The 18164-nt window shown below is 40.9% G+C and overlaps 1 protein-coding gene across 1 annotated transcript; it reads left to right on the top strand.

The window, feature by feature from the left end:
• Positions 1 to 368: 368 nt before the first annotated feature.
• Positions 369 to 6415, top strand: C12H3orf38 (chromosome 12 C3orf38 homolog). Its single transcript, XM_021209661.2, has 3 exons — positions 369 to 579; positions 1978 to 2216; positions 4519 to 6415. Exons 1-3 carry the CDS (start codon positions 453 to 455, stop codon positions 5197 to 5199), a joined length of 1047 nt encoding a protein of 348 aa, XP_021065320.1. The 5' UTR covers positions 369 to 452; the 3' UTR covers positions 5200 to 6415.
• Positions 6416 to 18164: the final 11749 nt, after the last annotated feature.

Raw genomic sequence — 18164 nt, 5'->3', positions numbered from 1 at the left:
AAAAAGTACCGGGGTATGACGGGGGCTCGCTTGGGCGCTCCAACCCTGCCTCCACCATCAGGCACGCGCGCGCACGCGCCGCACTTTAAGTCGCCCTTTCGGAGGAGGCATTCCCCCCCCCCCCCCCCGCAGATGAGTTTAAAGGTTCGTTTCTAGCCAAGCCTCGAGTGGAAGGTGGATGGATGCTTAGGACACTTCTTTAAAGCGCGAACTGTGGAACTCTACTCCAATAGAGGCCGGAGCCCCAAGTCGGAACTTCATTTCCTCGCTGACTTTCTGAGCTAGCACTTCCGCCCGGGGAGGGGTGGGGGCTGGAATCTCCGAGACCCTTCCGGCGCTTGCGAGGGATTGAAAAGGCACTTCCGGTGTCTGTTGCCAAGGCGCCGGCCGGCCCGCGGGCCGTGAGGGCGACACTGGTGGCGTCGTCCTCTGCCCCCATCCCCGGGGGCGAGATGTCGGGGCTCAGCCACTTAGAGTCGGAGGGCTGCCGAAACCTACTCGGCCTGCTGGACAACGACGAGATCATGGCCCTCTGCGACACCGTCACCAATCGCCTGGTGCAGCCTGTGGACCGCCAAGGTTGGCGCCGGAGGGGCCTTGTCACCCCCGGGGATCGGGTCGGGTCGGGAGAGGCGGCTCCACCGGGGTTGACGCCCAAGCCGCGGAAAGGCCGCCCCGGGCTGGCGCCGCGCAGCTCTGCCGCCTCCCCGCCGGCCGAGCGGGGTCCCGGGACGCTGGTGGGTCGGACCGTGGTCCCGGCTGGGTAAAGCTTGGCTGCCGTGCGGACCCAGACGTGCACCAGATGAGCCGTGATGTTCAGGAGACCCCAGACTGTGTTTCAGTTTTCAGTTTCGATCTCCGAGGAGATCAGTCAGCTCCTGCTGTTTTCTTTCAGTCCTGCGGGAAATAATAAACACCGTTTGTCAGTGTCTTAGGTAAATACCCACCGAAACAAATAAAAGGCAGACAGTTTTAATCCACGTATGTCAAGGAACGCTCAGCCTCTTCGTCCTACATTCATTCGTAGTTGCGAAGTGGCAAGACCACACTTTTTTTTTTTTTTTTTTTTTCAAAAGGTTGTATAAAAGACACAACGAACGGACATATGTACGTTGCATGTATAAAACATTAAAAAATATCCTTACTAAATACATTAGTGAAACGGATGTTGTTGAAAAGAAAGGGATAGAAATGACAGACAAAACAAAAAGAAAACCACCCCTAAACCTCCAAAACAAACAACCAAATTTAGTAGCTATCCTGAAATGGGTGGGGAAAACATGATAGTGTCTTTAGGGAAGTTTGAAATAGGGGCATCAAAGATATTGTGTGTCTGTGGGATAAGATCTTTGGAAGGTAGGTGTAATGAGTGCATTTTCTTCCTTTTTCTTTTTCTTTTTTTAATTCTTGCTATTTTGCAGCAGTAGTCTATCTGAAAGATATTTGGTCTGTGTTTTCAGCCCAATTTTTTAGTTTATAAAACATCTTGATTCTGCTGTTTTTCAGCTCTGATTATTTGTAGAATCAGAAGTTTGGCAATATTCCTTGGTATCATATATTGTGATTTTAATCACTTTCTCAAGGTTTATGGATCTTAGGTATTTGGGGCGTAGAAATACTTTTTTTTCTGGGTCAGAAATTTTCTGGATCACTGTCTAGTCCTGGCTGTCCTTGATTCACTTTGTAGACCAGACTGGCCTCGAACTCAAGAGATCTGGCTGCCTCTGCCTACCAAGTGCTGGGTCTAAGGGTGTGCACCACCACTGCCTGGCAAGGTGAAGGAAGTTTAAAATGTAAGGGATTGCAGAAGCCGACAGATAGGTAAGTTCTTGCTTTTCAAGCCATAGCCATGCTGTGTAAAAGCAAGAATCAGGACAAGAGTTTAAATCATTTTCAATAAAATCAAAACTTTTGCTGAAGTTGGGCAAATTAACAAGTGCCTTGTAACTGTCTGGTTTGTTGTTACTTTTTTTCTAGATGCTATTCGTGCAATATTAGTGTATAGCCAAAGTGTAGAAGAACTTCTGAGGCGCAAAAAAGTCCACCGAGAAGTCATATTTAAGTATTTGGCAAAGCAAGGAGTGGTTGTACCTCCCACTGCTGAAAAACACAGTCTTATTCAGTATGCAAAAGATTACTGGAGAAAACAGTCACCAAAACTGAAGGACACAGCAGAGCCAGTTAAGGAGACGGAGGACATCCAGCTCTTTGAGCAGGTATGCTAGATTTGTACTTACATTCTAAATCCTCGTTCTGTCTGAAACTCTGCCCGATCCTGGCTCTGAGGTACACGGTTCCTAGTCCTTTCGTTTTCCAGTCTCGGTCTCCTTTACATGCTCTAAGACCATGAAAGTAACGTAGACACAGAGTATTTCTCAGATTTATTGATGTGTATGTCATCTATTGAATTGGGTGTGAGAGTCTTTCCATAAGTGAGAATTATTGTATTATTGTAAAGTATACTATGTGCATATTTTCATTTTAAGCGAATTTGGAAAGCTATTGTAAACTTCCTATTTTTTTTTAAAGATTTATTTATTTATTATATGTAAGTACACTGTAGCTGTCTTCAGACACTCCAGAAGACGGCGCCAGATCTCATTACGGATGGTTGTGAGCCACCATGTGGTTGCTGGGATTTGAACTCAGGACCTTTGGAAGAGCAGACGGGTGCTCTTACCTGTTGAGCCATCTCACCAGCCTGTAAACTTCCTATTTCATTTTATAAGTCTGCATTCGGTAGCCATGTAAAAATTTCACTTAAGAAGTTAAAAACAAATTACACTTTTCAGTTAATCCTGGTTGCTCTCAAGTATGTGTGTGTGTTCGATATTGAGTACTTAATGTTAATTGACTGAACTCTGGATAATTGCTGAGCTTTTACAGTAGGAAAGAATGTTTTAAGGTTTTGTTTGCTTAATATACTGAAAAATAAAATGCTCATAGCAATTTACTATACTAAAAAGAAAAAAAAAAGAAATGGCCATTATGTTTATTCTGAAGACATGGAAAATATACTTAAATATCACATATCATGCCAAATATATTGAATAGCAGATACTTGGTTTTGTATAGAATAAGGTATGATATCTTATTCTTGGTGAGGTACTATATTTTGAAATATATAGAAGTATGAGATCTAGTTTATAGGGTTTTTATAGTAATATTCCCTTTTAATTAAAGAAAAGAAAAAGAAACAGTAGTTAGATAGTGGTGGTGCATGCCTTGACTCCCAGTACTTGGGAGTGGGGTGAAGCAGAGGCAAGTAGATCTCTGTGAGTTCTAAGACAGTCTGGTCTACGAGTTTAAGGACAACCAAGGCTACACAGAATCCCTATCTCAAAAAACCAAACCAAAAATAGTATTAATTCCACTATAGAAAATTATCCATTTTGAAGTATCTGTTTAAAGAGGGTAGGGAGGCATTTTTAAAAAATGATTCTGACACACTGGTTAGAAAAAAAAAAGTCATTTTATGCTAGAGCAGATACCATGAGTGGCAAGAGCTGAAGTAGAATTCATGATGATGTTAGAAAATTGTACAAATTTCTTACGAGTTTTATTAATTACTGTAGTTGTAGTTGTAGTTTTTATAATTCCCTTTCTTTAGAGTCCATAAGAGATTCATTTGAAGCAATTGTTGTAAAGTTTTGAGAGATGTGTGTAATCGGGGAAAATCATGCACAATCATGCATGTTATCATTGACTGTTCATCTTAGTACTGATATTTTAAAGAGCTTTGTTCATTTCTTATTTTTGTAAACTTGCTTCTTCTAGGGCCAAGCTCATGGGGATTAAATATAACATTCCTATATTACTGTTTCATAATTGGTTTTGAAGAGAGAGGATATTAGAATAGGTGGACTGTTCTATGCCTGTAACATCAGCATACAGAGGACAAGAAATGTGGTGATTGCAAGCCCCAGATCAGTTTTGGATACATAGTAGATTCTTTTTAGTTTTTTGAGACAGGATTTCTCTGTATAGCCCTGGCTGTCCTGGAACTCACTCTGTATACCAGGCTGGCCTCGAACTCAGAAATCTTCCTGCCTCTGCCTCCCGAGTGCTGGAATCAATGGCATGCACCACCATGCCCAGCCAGCCGAGACATAATAGATTCTTAAAAGAAGGAAAACCTCAAAGGTCTAGAAGACCTATCTGGCTTGATATCAAACCCAGCAAAGAAAAGAGAATGGGAGGGAGTTGGGAAGAGGGTGGGAGGGGGAGAGAAGGAGAATGAATGGATGAGAGAATGCTTAGAGCTCAACCCAACTTTACCTCAGCCTCCTGAGAGCTGACACCCTAGCTGGGTGACACTGAACCAAGCAGGGGTCTTGTTACATTTTACTTGGCCAAAATTTAAATTTAAAAGGTTTACTTCCTTTTTTGAAAAGAAGGTTCTCTGGCAGGGTTGTGGTCCCTTTGCTCTAAGCAGTGCATTGGCACTTAGGAATCTGCTTAGGTAGAACTGTGGGTATGAGAGGTGGCCCTTCACTTTACTTTCTTTTTGTTTCACAGCAGGCAAAGGAAGAGAAGGAAGCTGAAAAGGTTGATTTTCGTCGCTTAGGAGAAGAATTCTGTCATTGGTTCTTTGAACTTCTTAATTCTCAGAATCCTTTTCTGGGCCCACCTCATGATGACTGGGGCCCACAGCACTTCTGGCATGACGCCAAGCTTAGGTTTTATTATAACACCTCAGAACAAAACATGACAGATTACCAAGGAGCAGAAATCGTCAGCCTTCGCTTACTGTCATTAGTCAAAGAGGAATTTCTCTTTCTCAGTCCCAACCTTGATTCTCAAGGACTAAAATGTGCGTCTTCTCCTCATGGATTAGTTATGGTTGGCGTTGCAGGGACTGTCCACCGAGGAAATTCTTGTTTGGGCATATTTGAACAAATTTTTGGACTTATCCGTAGCCCTTTTGTGGAAAATACTTGGAAAATCAAATTTATCAACCTGAGAATCATTGGAGAAAGTTCCCTTGCTCCTGGATCATCACTGAAGCCATCTATAACATTTGAACAGAGTGATCTGGAGGCCTTTTATAACGTAATCACTTTGTGTAGTAGCCCTGAAGTAAGACCTAACATAAGGCAGATAATAGATAGTGGCACTGGAGACCAGGTTTTACGTAGTGGAGATGAAGCATTGTTGAACAAAAGGGAAATGAATTTGCCTAACCCTCTAAAGCATTGAGCACTGTACATCTGCTTGAAGAAACTGCAGAAACACAACCCGGACCATCTATCTCTAAGCCACTGAGATGTGAGAATTGACATATTTTAGTTGAAATACCTTTTCGGACTACAGACTAATGTGAATACTTGCCTATTTCTACCTGAGTTACAGCAAATGTTCTGAGAACTTATTGCGGTCCACCAAATAAATCCCACTTTAGATATTGTAGATACCTGTGTGCCTTAGAAACTTTAGGTAATGTTTTCACTTTATTTAGTGACGAGCCTACTCATCCCTGCTTCCAAGTGGTGGGGGTTAATATTATTCATGTTCATAGCTTACTGGATCTCTTACAAATGCATCTCACTAAAGTGTTGTCAAAAGAAAACAGCATTTTAAAGTATGTTTAATATAAAAGTCTTAATTATATAAGATACAAATAATGGACTTGTTCAAAAAGTCCAGTAATTTAGCCTGGGAAGAACTTAGCTGCCCTTTTGAAACTTCGTTTTGAAGTTACCAGTTCTAGTCCAAGCAAATATCTCAAAATCTGCTGCTCTTCTGAATTATTTTGGGTAATCAATGCTGTTGTCAACACAGACCTTTTTACTGCTTAGACTTCAGCCAACAAGGTACAGAATGTTTCCTATAATAAATACTCTAAAGATGGAAGGTATGCTTTGAAATTTTAAAGGTATTCACAATTCCTAACAAATTACGGTTTTTTTCTCCTGATTGATCTTGTCAGAGGTTGACTCTCCACAAAATAAAAATAAATCATAGAGTTGTGCAAATAAAAACAGCAAAATCCGTTTAGAACTTAAAACATAGGTTTGCACATATGTATACGTATATCCTAACAGTTTTCCACCTCTATGTTACTAGATTTGAGATCCAAAGTAGGCTTGACAGGTTAATTAGACAGTTGCCTTAGTGTTTAAATTGTTCATCACCTGGTAGCTAGTTGCTGATCCTGGATTTGGTTTGGAATTTTAAACTTTATAATTTGGAAGAAATTCTGGAAAATCTGACGGTGTATTATACTTGTTAAATTTTTGCATTTAACTCTGATAACTGGGGAGATTAGTTACAGTTATTGGAAGTAAGAGGTAAAAATTCACCACTCCACCTTTGATTTTTAGTGGCATGAAGAGCACAAATAAGCATGTTTTAACACGAAGGAATTTTTTTTTTTTTTTTGGTCTGTATAAGAAGAGTAGACTGTTTAGATTCAGTGCACAGTTCTTTTTTTTTTTTTTTTTAATTTATTTATTATAAATAAGTACACCAGAAGAGGGCATCAGATCTCATTATGGGTGGTTGTACTACCATGTGGTTGCTGGGATTTGAACACAGGACCTTAGGAAGAGCAGTCAGTGTTCTTACCCACTGAGCCATCTCACCAACCCCAAGTGCACTTGGGTTTCTCCTTAAGAAAGGAGAGCTGTAGGCAATTTAACAACAACCAACCCAAATTTCCTATTATTTTCTGTATAGTAAGTATAATTAGGTATAAAGGAACAATAATTTGCAAAAAACAATTTTCATGTTTATAAGGCAAAACAACCAGATCACATTCTTATTCACTATCTACCTCTACTTGGGTTTTGAAAATTCAGTTTGATTTTATACTTTACATTTTCTTTTTAAAAATTTTTCCATACAGTTTCTCTGTGTTGCCCTGGCCATCTTGGAACTTGATCTGTAGACCAGGCTAGCCATGAATTCATAGAGATCTGTTCACCTCTGCCTTCTGAGTGCTGGAATTAAAGACATACTCCACCACATCTCAATATACTTTCTTAGGTTTCAAGTATCAATATAAATGCCCTGAGAAAAACATAAGATTAAAAACAAACCATGGGCTATTTGTGTCACTGCTATAGAAAGATTTTTTTAAAAAGCTATGTTCCATATTGAATTTTTGAATTCTTCAAAAGCCTAGGGAAGGCATAGATTTCTACACAGCTTTAAGTCAACTTGAAATTTTTGAAGTATTAGTAATAGATTGAGAGGATTGACTACTTTTTTCAGGTTAATATTTCAGGTGGGATATTCTTACAGCTAAAGCAATCTAACAAAGATATACAGAGAAATAATGAAAATGTTCAGAGAAAGAAATCCAGAATTGAAATCTATTCAAGAAGTTTGGAACCAAAAGAAAAGTGCAAGTGTGTATGTTAGGGAACAGCTGAGGCAAGGTCTGTTTTGCTGTATTCTACCTAGCTAATACTTGAAAAAAATCTAGCAAGTACCACTCTGCATAGAATATGGAGTGATTGGCATGCTGACTTGTTTTATGTCAATTTGACACAAGCTGGAGTCTGAGGAGGAGGGAATCTAGATTGAGAAGATGTCTCAAAGGTGGAGCTGCAGAGCATTTTCTTAGTGATTGATGGGGGAGGGCCCAACCCATTGTGAAGCCACCCTGGGCTGATGTTCTTGGTTTCTACAAGAAAGCAGGCTGAACAAGCAGGTAAGTAACACCCCTCCATGGCCTCTGCATCACTTCCTGCCTTCAGGTTCCTGTCCTGTTTGAGTTCCTGTGCTGACATCCTTCAGTGATGAACAGTGTTGTGGAAGTGTCCTGAATAAATTCTTTCTCAAGTGGCTTTGGTAACGGTGTTGTGTCACAGCAGTAGTAGCCTTCATTAAGGCAGGGTTTCAGATTTAGGGATCTTCTGGGCTTTGCTGAAAACTATTTTGCCCAGAGTCTAATAGCAGGGTAGGTACATGGTGAAATACTCCTCTAAGACTGACGAGCCTTAGCTCCCGGGAATCCCAAGTGAGTCACTTCAAGCTGGAGAGCTGGAGATTGATGCAAAAGCGAGAGGAGTTTATTGTTCCAGCGTGCTAGAGTTGTCCTAAACCCAAAGAAAGAGGTGGTGATGCCAGGGCAGGCCCCTTCCAGTTTTTACACAGTTTCCAGTGGCAGAGTAGAACATCAGTAACTAGGCACAATGTGATTGGCAGAACAGTGTGACTTTTAAACTGATTGGTCCTTAGGGAATGAGGTAGCTAGGGCTTCCCTTATCTCATCATTTCTAGGAGAGGAGGGCTGCCTGGTGGAATTTTCCGAAGGTCTTGTGCTGACCTCTTCACTCCCTTTTGTTAAAATGACTAAATAAAAAATGTTCAAATCTTGCACTGAGTTTTAGGCAGGGTTAAATTTAGATCTTCTTTTTCATGTGTCTTAAAAACTAAAATGCCAAACTACAGAAAAAAGCCATGTGTAATTTATTAAGCTGCCTTGTGAACAATAGCAGGTCTGGAGATATTCTGCTTTCTTCCCAGGAGGTGTTTTTCTGTGAAAAGAAGGCTGATTACCTAATCTTATTAAAATTTTATATATGTAAATGTACATGATTATAGCTAGATGTGGTGGTACACGCTTTTAACCCCAGCAGTTGAGAGGTAGGAAGATCTCTGATTCCCTGATCTTGAGTGAGTCTCAGGACGGCCAAAACGACATAGCAAAACCGAATGTTGCTAGAGCGGTAGTATTTTACTTTGCAATCCATTTTCTTCTTGAAGTTATTTGCACGGGATGAACAGTAGATAACCTCACTAATTAGATGACAGTTACCTTTCTTTGTACATTGACTGACTTACTGTGACTGCAGTAGGAATAGCTGATGCTACAGCCTAGTTTTTATTTTTTTTTTTGAGTCATGTTTAGCCTGAGGTGTCCTGGAACTCACTGTGTAGACCATGCTGACCTCAACTCACAAGAGATCTGCCTGCCTCTGCCTCCTCAGTGCTGGGATTAAATGTATGTGCCCCTATATCTGACTAGAATCTAGAATGAAATCCAAGTAAAAGATTAATGTTTAATCCTTTTTGACTAATCATCCCCAGAATGAACATTGTCATTTGTTTATTGTCATCTTTTAAAAGCAAAGATGCCTTATATTTTAAAGAATATTTCCATGTATTCGTGTAGTGTGTGTGTGTGTGTGTGTGTGTGTGTGTGTGCGCGTGCGCATGCGCATATATACCATGGCATGTGGTGAGGTCAGACAACACGAAAATACATTCTCCACTTGTGGGAAATAGAGATTGTCAGGCCTGGTGGGAAAGTGCCTTCATTTGCTGACTCCCTATTTTTATGTAAATATTTCTTAAAGTTAAACTTGCTTTAGGAGCTTTGAATACATTGAGACATTGTCATGTGTTTCGAATGGCTGCTTCAGTTTTGTCTTTGAGGACTTGGCAAGAATGTGTTTTCTCCTCTTCTCACTGAGATCCTCTGTTAGCTTTCATTGGCACATTTTTTTGGCCATTAACAGTCCCTTATGTGTTATGAGTTTACCAAGTATTCTTTCTTAACCCTTGCTGGATGTTAAGTTGGGATTGCAATTGTCTCTTTTACATTCTATTTCTATTATTTGAGATTAAAGTTTAAGAGTTGTTTTGATTTTAAATTCCTGGAATGGGATTGAACCCAAGGTCATAGGCACTAGGTAAGCATATTACCATTGAGATCCACCTTCTGTGCCTACCCTCCTTTTAAGGTGTATTTTGAGACAGGGCCAAAGGCTGTCCGCCTTGCCTCAGCCTCCTGGGGAGCTGGTTTTACATGGCTTGAACTATGGTGCTTTTTACAACAAATACTTTTTTGTTTTTCACCAACGATGGATACTGATGACTATCTGAATGTAGTCATTGTTTAAAACTTTAATAATTTTAATATCTGAACTGGGTGTACTTTAAATCCTAGCAACTCAGGAGGCAGAGGCAGGTGGATCTCTGAGTTCAAGGCTACCCTGGTCAAGCCAATGCAAGTCTAGTGAGTTCCAGGACACCCAGAACTACATAGTGAAACCTGTTTCTAAACAAACAAACAAAAAAATTTAAAAAAAAAAAGTTATGCTGGAGAGATGGCTCTGGTTAAGAGCACCAACTGCTTTTCCAGAAGTCCTAAGTTCAATTCCCAGCAACCACATGCTGGCTAACAACCATCTGTAATGAGATCTGATGTCCTCTTCTGGCGTGTCTGAAGAGAGCAATGGTGTACTCATATACATAAAATAAATTTTTAAAAAGTATGTATACAGTTGCTAGAGCGATGCACTTGCTGCTCTCTCAGAGAACCTGCATTCAATTCCCAGCACCCACATGGCAACTCATAGCCATCTTTAAGTACGGTTCCAGGGATCTGACTTCATCTTCTGGCCTGTGTACATGGTACACATACATAAAGGCGAAACTCACACAGGTAAAAAATAAAAATATATCTTTAAAGAAATAATCACAATTTTACATATTTGTGTCATTAGTATTTGAAGTTTTGTTTGCAGTGAGTAATACCCAGAAAATGATAATGAAAAAATTTATTTTATACTAGAACCAGAAAGGGAAACATGCATTGTCTTTAGCATATTATTTAATCACTATACTCTCTGAATGTTTTGCTAAACTGTTTTTTGTGCTTTTACACATATTTAAATATATTTGAGTTTTAAACTATAAAGTGGTTGGGCAGAAACCAAATGAAAAACTGTTGCAGGAAATTCTCCACTTCTGATGGGTTGACCTGAGATCTTTTGACTGATGGGGAAAGCCACCCAGGGGAGAGCGCGTTTTAGTCACTGCTGAAGATTCATGTATTCACGGGGAGGACTGCGGTGTGACCTCCCTATAAACCCTGGAACACAAGTGGTGGACTTAGGACTTCAGAAAAACAATGTGTGTGCTATGCAAGAGATCCTGAAAGCAGTGTTTTCAAAGATCACAAACAGACAAATGAGGACAGTGATGGCTATCTGAAGTGATGTTTGGCCTTAAATCCATTTATTATCAGTCAGAATCATACTACATGTCACGTAGCTTTAAAATATCATCAAAATCTCACGATTGTTTTGTTTTCTTTAAAGAATCTTATTTATTCTTTGGCAATTTCATGCATTGAAATTGTGTGGAAGCTTGACCATATCCACCCTACTCTCCTTGCCTACTTCTCCCAGGTTCCTCCAGCACATGCTCACTCTCCTCCCAGGTCCCCTCCCCACCTTTTGTAACTCTCGGTCCAGTTAAGGATGTCTGTTGCAGTGCTGACTGATCTCCTTGGCGTGCTCTTAAACAGGCAGCTGTAGGTGCTGGGAGTTCAGAAGCACACTGGCCATGTCGTGTCCAGATGATGACACGTCACATCATTCTTCCACATCCTTCAGCTACTTTATTTTTAAAACACATTGACTTCACTGGTAAATTAATTTCAACAGGTCATTATTTTCTTGGCCACCATGCCAGGTAGATGAAACAAAATTTAGAAGCATCTTACAGAATTTTAGTAAGCCATAAGTTACTTGCTAGAAGTTAGTTAGGGAAAGCAGAAACTATTGGAATAGTTTTATCAGCAAGAAAACGGTGAAGGCAGAAGAGGTGGCTCAGGAGTTAAGAGCTCCTGCTGCTCCAACAGGATACAGATTCTCAGCACTCATGTTTCAGGAGACCCGATGTCCTCTTGGCTTCCATGAGCACAAGACAGGCACATGATGCAAATACACACATACACCAGTGCACATGCAAAGAAACCTTTAGAACATAGCATTACTGAGAGCCAGTGTGCAAGAGCAGTCCTGACTTGTGTTCTTGAGATTCTTCAAATTTTCCAACAAAATTCCTGAGATGAGTCATCATTTGACTTGAGTATATTACACATGAGAATAAAAAGACTTGAATTTCCTGTTCCACTTTTCTCTGAGAACACAGAAGTATAGGAAACAAGACTGTATGTAAAGGTAAATATGTTTTAGTGTAGACTAAAATGGCCCATGGTCCCTTGGGACCATGACCTTTCTCTAATGATGCGATGCAGGCTTCAGCAACTCTGAAGATGATAGATTAATAAATCCAACCAGCACTTCCCTTTCTTAAAAGGGTGGGTAACTGTGGATATAGAAGGCTAGCATGGCGGCTCATTGTTGAAGGGAGTAGAAGTAAATTTGGTTTTTTTGAGTTACAATGCTGGAGGCAGGATGTCTTATACCTCTGCCCCCCCCCCCCACTACCTGTTTATAGAGGGAAGGATCAGGGTAGAGACCGAAAACATTTCTTTGGTGAAATATTTTGAGGAACAGAATATTTGGGGAAAATATTGTTTAGTGAAGGATTTTCTCCACTCTTAGATACCTTGTGTAAGTGGCACATGAATGAACAAAGTGCTGTCTTAAAGAGCTGGTTATTTTAAGACTATGAGGTCATGTGACTCTTGTACAAACAGTTCAGTTCTACAGAGCTGCTTATCTCTTCATTGTCATCTCGGTGTTTCGCATACTGCAGAAACTGTCGGGGTTTATTTAAAACCACATCCCACCCAAATGCTGTGGCTGTTAAGAAAGAGTACTTCTCTCTGAGCTAACAGGCAGACTGAGAGACCATGTAAGGATATCTATGGATAGATTTGTTTCTTTTCCTGTATATAGGTGACAATATTATTGAAAGAGACGGCTTATCATAAAAAGTATTTACATAGACTGATTACTAAGAAAGCCAAACTTTATAGAGTTACCTGAGAAACCCGACTACAGAAGACTTCCGAGAGGCCAGCAGTTTGTTATTCAAGGGCCATTGGAGCGACTGTCAAATCACCCATGTTTCAGCAGCTTCTGGTGCCCCTTGATTCTATTAAACTTATTGTCTGGCTAGTTAGCTAATCATTTAACTACCTATCATGGCTGGAATCTTGGACTGACTGAAAATGAGAAAGGAGGAGCCAGAGAGGTGGCTCAGTAGTTAAGAGCATTTGAGGCTCTTGTGAGGGACTAGAGTTTGGTTGCTAGCATTCAAAATTGCCTACCACTATAGCTCCAGGGAATCTGATGTCGTCTTCTGGTCTCTTCAACATCATCTTGGTGTTTTGTGTACTGCAGAAACTGTTGGGTTTTATTTAAAACCACATCCACTGACACACACACACACACACACACACACACACACACACACACACACACACACAGTGACAGAGATACTGACACATGCACACACACACCGCTGAACACACAATAGTAGTTTGTTTTTGAAAGTATGTTGTCAGAGGCAGGACTGCATTCTCTTTAGAAGCTTTTCTTCTTTCCATTCCAGGAATAACTGCCAACTTGTAAGACTTCAAAGGCCCATGGTCTAGGCGTGTTTCCACTTGGCCGTATGCATGCACTCAGGTGTGGCACAACTAGTTAAAGGGTGTCCCTTGATTACATCACTTTCTGCAGCAGGGCATGCTAACTGAGTGAGCCAGAACTCTTCCTGCTTTCAGACCCTGACCGTCCAATAAGCTACTCCATACAGAAAGGAGGCTGTCTTCATCAGGGTTTTACTGCTGTGAACAGACACCATGATCAAGGCAACTCTTTTAAGGACATTTAACTCGGGTTGGCTTACAGGTTCAGAGGTTCAGTCCATTATCAAGGCAGCATGGTACAGGAAGAGCTGAGAGCTGTACATCTTCATCTGAAGGCTGCTAGGAGAAGACTGGCTTCCAGGCAGCTAGACTGAGGGTCTTAAAGCTCATGCCCACAGAGACATACCTACTCTAGAATGGCCACTCCTCAACATGGTTGCTGTGACATGAGCAGGCCTGCACCTCTGACTCAGTGTCTGGGCAAGAGAAAAGGGTTGAAGAAGCTTTCCACCCAGCCCCCGTCCTCTTGTCTTAGTTTGCTTTAGCTCTTTTCCACCTTGACAGTCTGTGGGGTGTCCTTACAGCTGTCTCATGATTGTTCCCCAGCAGAGCTCACTGTCAGACACTGGGCCTTCCCACAGCAGTCTCTGATGTGAGGACTGATGAAGTAGATGTCTCGACTGTTGATCCACCCTCCAGGACGAGGGACGCATAGACCTACTTCCAACACCAAATTTAAGCTTGCCAGTACAGATGGTGTGTGTGTGTGTGTGTGTGTGTGTGTGTGTGTGTGTGTATGTGTGTGTTTGTGTTATATTTCCTGTTACTAGCTCCTCCAATCTTCTGTCACCAAGGCCAATTTTACTGTCCTGACTTGTTTCATATTTTAGGCTTCGGGGTTTTCTTCCCAACAGAGTGAGAATTGCAGTTATACATCATTTTTAAAAGTATATGTTTTGGGGAGCTGGTGAGATGGTTCAGTGGGTAAGAGCACCTGACTGCTCTTCCAAAGGTCCGGAGTTCAAATCCCAGCAACCACATGGTGGCTCATAACCATCCGTAACAAGATCTGACGCCCTCTTCTCCAGTGTCTGAAGACAGCTACAGTGTAATTACATATAATAAATAAATAAATCTTAAAAAAGTATATGTTTTGTTCTTTGAAACTTCCCTATTATATACTCATATAATATATGTGATCATATTTATTCACCACTCCCTCTGTCCCTAGAACTCCCCAACCCATCTGTCCCAGCTTCATGTCCTCCTTTTTTGTCAATGTTATTAATAATCCTACTGTATTATTAATGTCCATGGTCGTGTGACCACTTCTTATTTTCCTATGTGTCATTTTCCTGTCCCCCCGATGGCCCCATGCCTTTTGTCTATCATTCAGCCAGCCCTTTCTCTTTCCCCTCCCTCCCTCCCTCGCTTCCTCCCTCCCTTACTCCCTCTCTTCCTCCCCCTCCCCCCAAAGACAGGGCTTCACTGTGTATCCCTGGCTGTCCTAGAACTTGCTACTCATTCTGTAGACCAGGCTGGCCTCAAACTCACAGAGATGCTCTTGCCTTTGCCTCCCACATGCTGAGTTTAAGGTCGTGGGCCACCATGGCCCCGTTCACCTCTTTCTTGATTATTGACATCGTCCCTCTCTTTCTTTCCTAAGAATTTAGTCTATACTCTGTTATCATGACTTTTGTTTTTCATGGGTTTTGGGGAAATTTATAATCCACCATCTGACTCCAGTAATACCCGATAAACCTCATATGCCACCATGAGTAACTGAGCTACCCCTAATGGTGGCAGCATCCATGTGGGTAAATGGGAATGGAAACTGGTATAGCCACTAGGGAAGTCAGGGTGTAGATACCTCAAAATACTAAAAGTAACAACTGCACGACTAAGCTATTCGGCTCCTACATATAAATACCCAAAAGACTCTAAGTCAACGTACCACAGAGATATTGCTTATTTCTGACTATTCTTATTACCAAAGAAATGGAACAGGATTATATATTACCAGCAGATGAATGGATAAAGAAAATATTTGTGCATATACACAATGGAGTTTTATGAACATTTTAGATCATGCAGGACATTGGCAGAAAAATACATGCAACTGGGGATCATTACATTAAGTAAAATAAGCCAGCTTCAGAAAGACAAATATACCATTTTTTCTCATATGTACAATTTCATTCTCTCTCTCTCTTTCTCTGCCTTCCTCACTGCATGTGTGCCTGAAAGTAGAAAGGGGACCATGAGATGAGATGAAGAGATCTCAGAGCTAAGCAAGAGATGAAGGGGGACAAAAGAGAGTAAGTAATGTGATGGCAATGATAGAAGAGCAGAACTTCTTAGTGGGAGGCGGGGGACCACTTCCTCGACATGAGAGTAGGGGCACTGGAGGAGAGAGATGGATCAGAACACAGTGGAATGACATACATGTATGAAGATTCTATAATGAAATAAATGTATGGTGTTGTGTGATAACTTAAAAAAAAACAATAGAAGAGAGAAAATTTGCCAATGTTTCAGAAGACTTCAGACTTTTGAGCAATGCTGGCACTATCAAATCAAGGAAAACACTTGGAGATAGACTGAATGTATCTTGTATTGTGAGAGGTATGTGAGCCCTTTTAAACTGGGGCGGAAGATTATGGCTTAGATCTTCAATATCTCTTAATGTCTACAATGAAAAAATGGCCAACATTTGGGCCCCTGTGAAGGCTCTGATCTCATGAATGGGCTAATTTATGTAAGGACTCAGCTCAGTGAGTTCTAGGAAAAAAGGCCTATAAGAGTGAGCTCTCTCTCTGTTTTCTGGTCATGATGTGTTAGCTTTGGTCTGTTATTTACTTCCCACCATAGATGTTCTGCCTCATCACTGGCCTGTACACTACAGCCATCCAAATGCTGACTTTTGCCTCTGAAACTGTAAGCAACCCCCTTCCCCCCAATAGGTAAAATTTAAAGACTAAGTGAAGGTTGATAATATAAACAAATTAGGGTTTTCTTAGTCATTTTTGAATGAGACGATATTTATTTTCTAAAGCAAATTTGCTCCAATTAATGGATTTGTCCTATTGAAACAAGTTATTGATTTCCTGAGGGTTTTGAGAAAAATTCTAGTTTCTCCACTCTTGAGTATTAACTTTAAATCATCAAATTTTAATTATTTAAACATGTAGACTAGATTCCATTGTACTAGAAACAAATGTATAAAGGTCCCGATAGCATGAGATGATATTGCAGATGGCTTCTTCTTTGCATCTGCATCCCTTCTTTGTTGGTCATAGTTTTTCACTTAGTATTAAGGAGAACTAGAGCCCCTTATCCTTCCCTTGCTCAGAAGGAGATGTCCACGATGCCTCCCAGCATCATCTAGAAGGAAGGCCCCTCTTGCAGCATTGCAAAGCAGAATGTGGATATTTACTGACATCTTGTGGCCAAGACAGTTCTCTGAGTGCTTTCTGGCCACATCAAAGGACTGGCTTCCCATTGGTCACCCGAGAAGAAGGCTCCTGAAGACTGAGATGACTTTGAAGTCCCGCCTCAAAGGGTTGCAACTTAGCAGCAGAACACGTGTGGGTTTGCATATGCAGGCCCATGATTCAACTCTAGCACAGTGCTGCAAAACAAGAGACCCCATGTTCTGTTTTATTAAACAATTTTTATATTAATTAATTATATAGGGGGCTGGTGGGATAGCTCAGTGGTTAAGAGTACTGATTCCTCTTCCAAAGTTCCTGAGTTCAAATCCCAGCAACCACATGGTGGCTCACAACCATCCGTAACCGTAATGAGATCTGATGCCTCTCTCTGGTGTGTCTGAAGACAGCTACAGTGTACTTACAGATAACAATAACTAAATCTTTTTTAAAATTTTAAAAAATTAATTATATAAAATTAAAAATTGTATATATAATTAATATAATTGTGTGTGTGTGTGTGTGTGTGTGTGTGTGTGTGTGTGTGTAGGTCTGAGGACAACTTTCAGGAGTGGTTTCTTTCAAAGTGGTATCTGGGATCAAAGTCAGGTCATGAATACTGACTGCAGATGTCTTTACCTGCTAAGGTTTCTTGCTACCTATCTCTCCCTCCCTCACCTTCCCAACCCCAAGTCTGTTTTGAATGACTGGTCCATGACAAGGATTGACAATGGCTATGATGACTCTTCCATCCTAAGGGAGGGGCTGTGGGACAGCCACATGAGGAGCCTGGGTTGGAGGCCCCATGGGATGCCCACAGTGAACTTTAGTAGTTGAGCTCATATCTTAGAAAGTGGATTTTAGTCATCACAAAGGAGAAGTCACAGGATTCTTGTGGGCCAGGCAGGAGAAGGGCATCAAATCAGTATGTGTTTTCTATTCTGGTGTCCAGTCCCCTGCCTCAGCCTGTCTCCTGTGCACCCTGGACACTTTGTATATTGGGTGAGGGGGTTTTCCTAGATCAAGGGGGAGGGTAAATTGATTTTGGGTAGTGTTGATTTTTTTCAGTTTTGTTTTGTTTTTGCTTTGTGCTTTATATGGAGGGCTGGGGAGTATAGTACTCAGTTATGCCCTAAAAATAACATGTATAAAACCCTGAAGTGTGATGTGGTATATGTGAGTGAGTGTTTGTAAATGTCTGGCAATTAAACCTTTATCTTCTGGAAGTTAGTGAATTTTTTTCCCTTTTCTTCTGGAAGTGCTTTTTACATGGAAACAGTAGGGTAGGTAAATTTTTGGGAAGGGGGAAGGGAATTTTTAGAAACTGTAAATGTTTATGCTTGGCAAATAAAAAGAAACCCCTCTTCTGACATTTTTAGCTTAATGGACTCCTAAATAATCTTTGCATCATTACTTACTGAGGAGAGAAC

The sequence above is a fragment of the Mus pahari genome, chromosome 12 (assembly GCF_900095145.1).
Source record: "Mus pahari chromosome 12, PAHARI_EIJ_v1.1, whole genome shotgun sequence".
Lineage (NCBI taxonomy): Eukaryota > Metazoa > Chordata > Mammalia > Rodentia > Muridae > Mus > Mus pahari.
This window is presented reverse-complemented; position numbering and strand designations above follow the sequence as displayed.

What these genes read in the sequence shown, in the direction of transcription:
- C12H3orf38 (XM_021209661.2), top strand. Translation starts at nt 453, where the DNA reads ATGTCGGGGCTCAGCCACTTAGAGTCGGAGGGCTGCCGAAACCTACTC. An exon ending in GCAGCCTGTGGACCGCCAAG is followed by an intron (nt 580 to 1,977) that starts GTTGGCGCCGGA and finishes CTTTTTTTCTAG; the next exon opens with ATGCTATTCGTGCAATATTA. An exon ending in ACATCCAGCTCTTTGAGCAG is followed by an intron (nt 2,217 to 4,518) that starts GTATGCTAGATT and finishes TTTGTTTCACAG; the next exon opens with CAGGCAAAGGAAGAGAAGGA.